Source organism: Raphanus sativus, unplaced genomic scaffold (assembly GCF_000801105.2).
Source record: "Raphanus sativus cultivar WK10039 unplaced genomic scaffold, ASM80110v3 Scaffold0135, whole genome shotgun sequence".
In the NCBI taxonomy this organism is placed as follows: Eukaryota; Viridiplantae; Streptophyta; class Magnoliopsida; order Brassicales; family Brassicaceae; genus Raphanus; species Raphanus sativus.
The window spans coordinates 1,792-3,322 of NW_026615455.1; the positions used below are offsets into that span (position 1 = coordinate 1,792).

Consider the following 1,531-nt stretch of genomic DNA (forward strand, 5'->3'; position numbering starts at 1 on the left):
GAGAGATGGTGGATGGATTCAAGTTGCTGGACTGAAGTCTCTCTCAACAAGAACAGTGGATGGGAGATGGATAGATGTGGGATTTGCTTGCTGGACTGAAGTCTCTCTCAAGGCAAATCGATGGGTGATGATGGAGTGATGAATCGCCACAAGCTTGGTGATGAAGGCTTGATAAGATCCTGGCTGCTCTCAAGTGTTTCTCACAACTAGAAAGACTTAGGGTTTATTTGCTCTTGCAAACTAAAAACTTTCATAAAAACTGAAGGCAAAAATCGCCAACTACAAGGGAATATATAGTCTCCCTCATTGAACTCTCAAAGATAAAATGGGCCTAAACAAAAGGGCCAACTCTCAAACAAAATGAAAAGGCTGACAAATGCCCAAAGTCTAAACCAAAATAAAATTAAATCAAAAACAGTAAACCGGTTGCTGATTGAGATGCCTAAACCAAAGCTCATAGTATGCTTGCATGTTGCCTCATTAAAACCTTATCGGGAAAACCAAGTGGGACAAAACCCGATGAAGGAAAAATAGTACAACACATACTACTTACTTTGGTGGTCGGCTATATCTCTGAAGCGGAAGCAAATTGGTTGGTTGGATTGGAGATTGATTCTGAACCGAGGTCGAATGTGGAAATGATCAGACCGGTTCGGTTATGGACGATGGAAGAGAACTGAATCGGACCAGTCTGGTCTTGAACCTCTTTGGAGCCGGTTGGATCTTCAATCTTTAACCCGGACATCTCTTGGATCAGTAGCTGTTTGAGGCCTTGATCAATCATCTCTTGGATAGCCTTGGTAAAACCATTTCTTAAGTTCCTCGCACCTGACCTGGTAGTCGGACCCTTATGAACTTGGGGAACCTCAGCTTGGGTGACCACAACATCCCCTCCCCCTTGAGAAGGTTCTGTCCTCAGAACTTCTTCATCATCTTCAAGATAGGGGGCCAAATCAGAAATATTGAACGTTGGGGACACCTTGAACTCTCCTGGTAGCTCGAGCTTGTAGGCATTGTCGTTGATCTTCTCTAATACCCGGAATGGACCATCACCTCTAGGCGCCAACTTGGATTTTCTTTCTGCAGGAAACCTTTTCGGACGCATGTGAAGCCAGACCCAATTAACCGGTTGAAAGATAACCTCCTTGCGGCCGCGGTTGAGCTTGACCCGGTTCTTCTCAGCCTTAGTCTCAAGGGTTTTCTGAACCTGCTGGTGCATACTCTTGACAAACTCAGCCCTGTCCGCACCGCTTTGATTAACTTGCATGTCCAGTGGCAATGGTTTGAAGTGCCATTATAGTATATCCATCCATCCGGACTTTATGTGATTCCAAACATATCCATCCGGGGCACTAGAGCGAGAAATTTTTAGCCCAAGTATCAAAGGGATATCATCTGGGTGAAAAAAATCATGTAACAACTGTATATCCCACTCCTTGGTATCATTCCTAATAAAGGACTGAACAAGAAGTTGGGGAAGCATGTATACTATGTGATCGGCAGGTCTAGGTGGCCAGGGCACTACATCCGG

At 44.7% G+C, this 1,531-nt stretch overlaps 1 protein-coding gene across 1 annotated transcript; it reads right to left on the reverse strand.

Moving 5' to 3' along the window:
• Positions 1-565: 565 nt before the first annotated feature.
• Positions 566-1,267, reverse strand: LOC130501250 (uncharacterized). The gene has a single exon (XM_056996141.1). The coding sequence runs from the start codon at positions 1,265-1,267 to the stop codon at positions 566-568; it is 702 nt and encodes a 233-aa protein (XP_056852121.1).
• Positions 1,268-1,531: the final 264 nt, after the last annotated feature.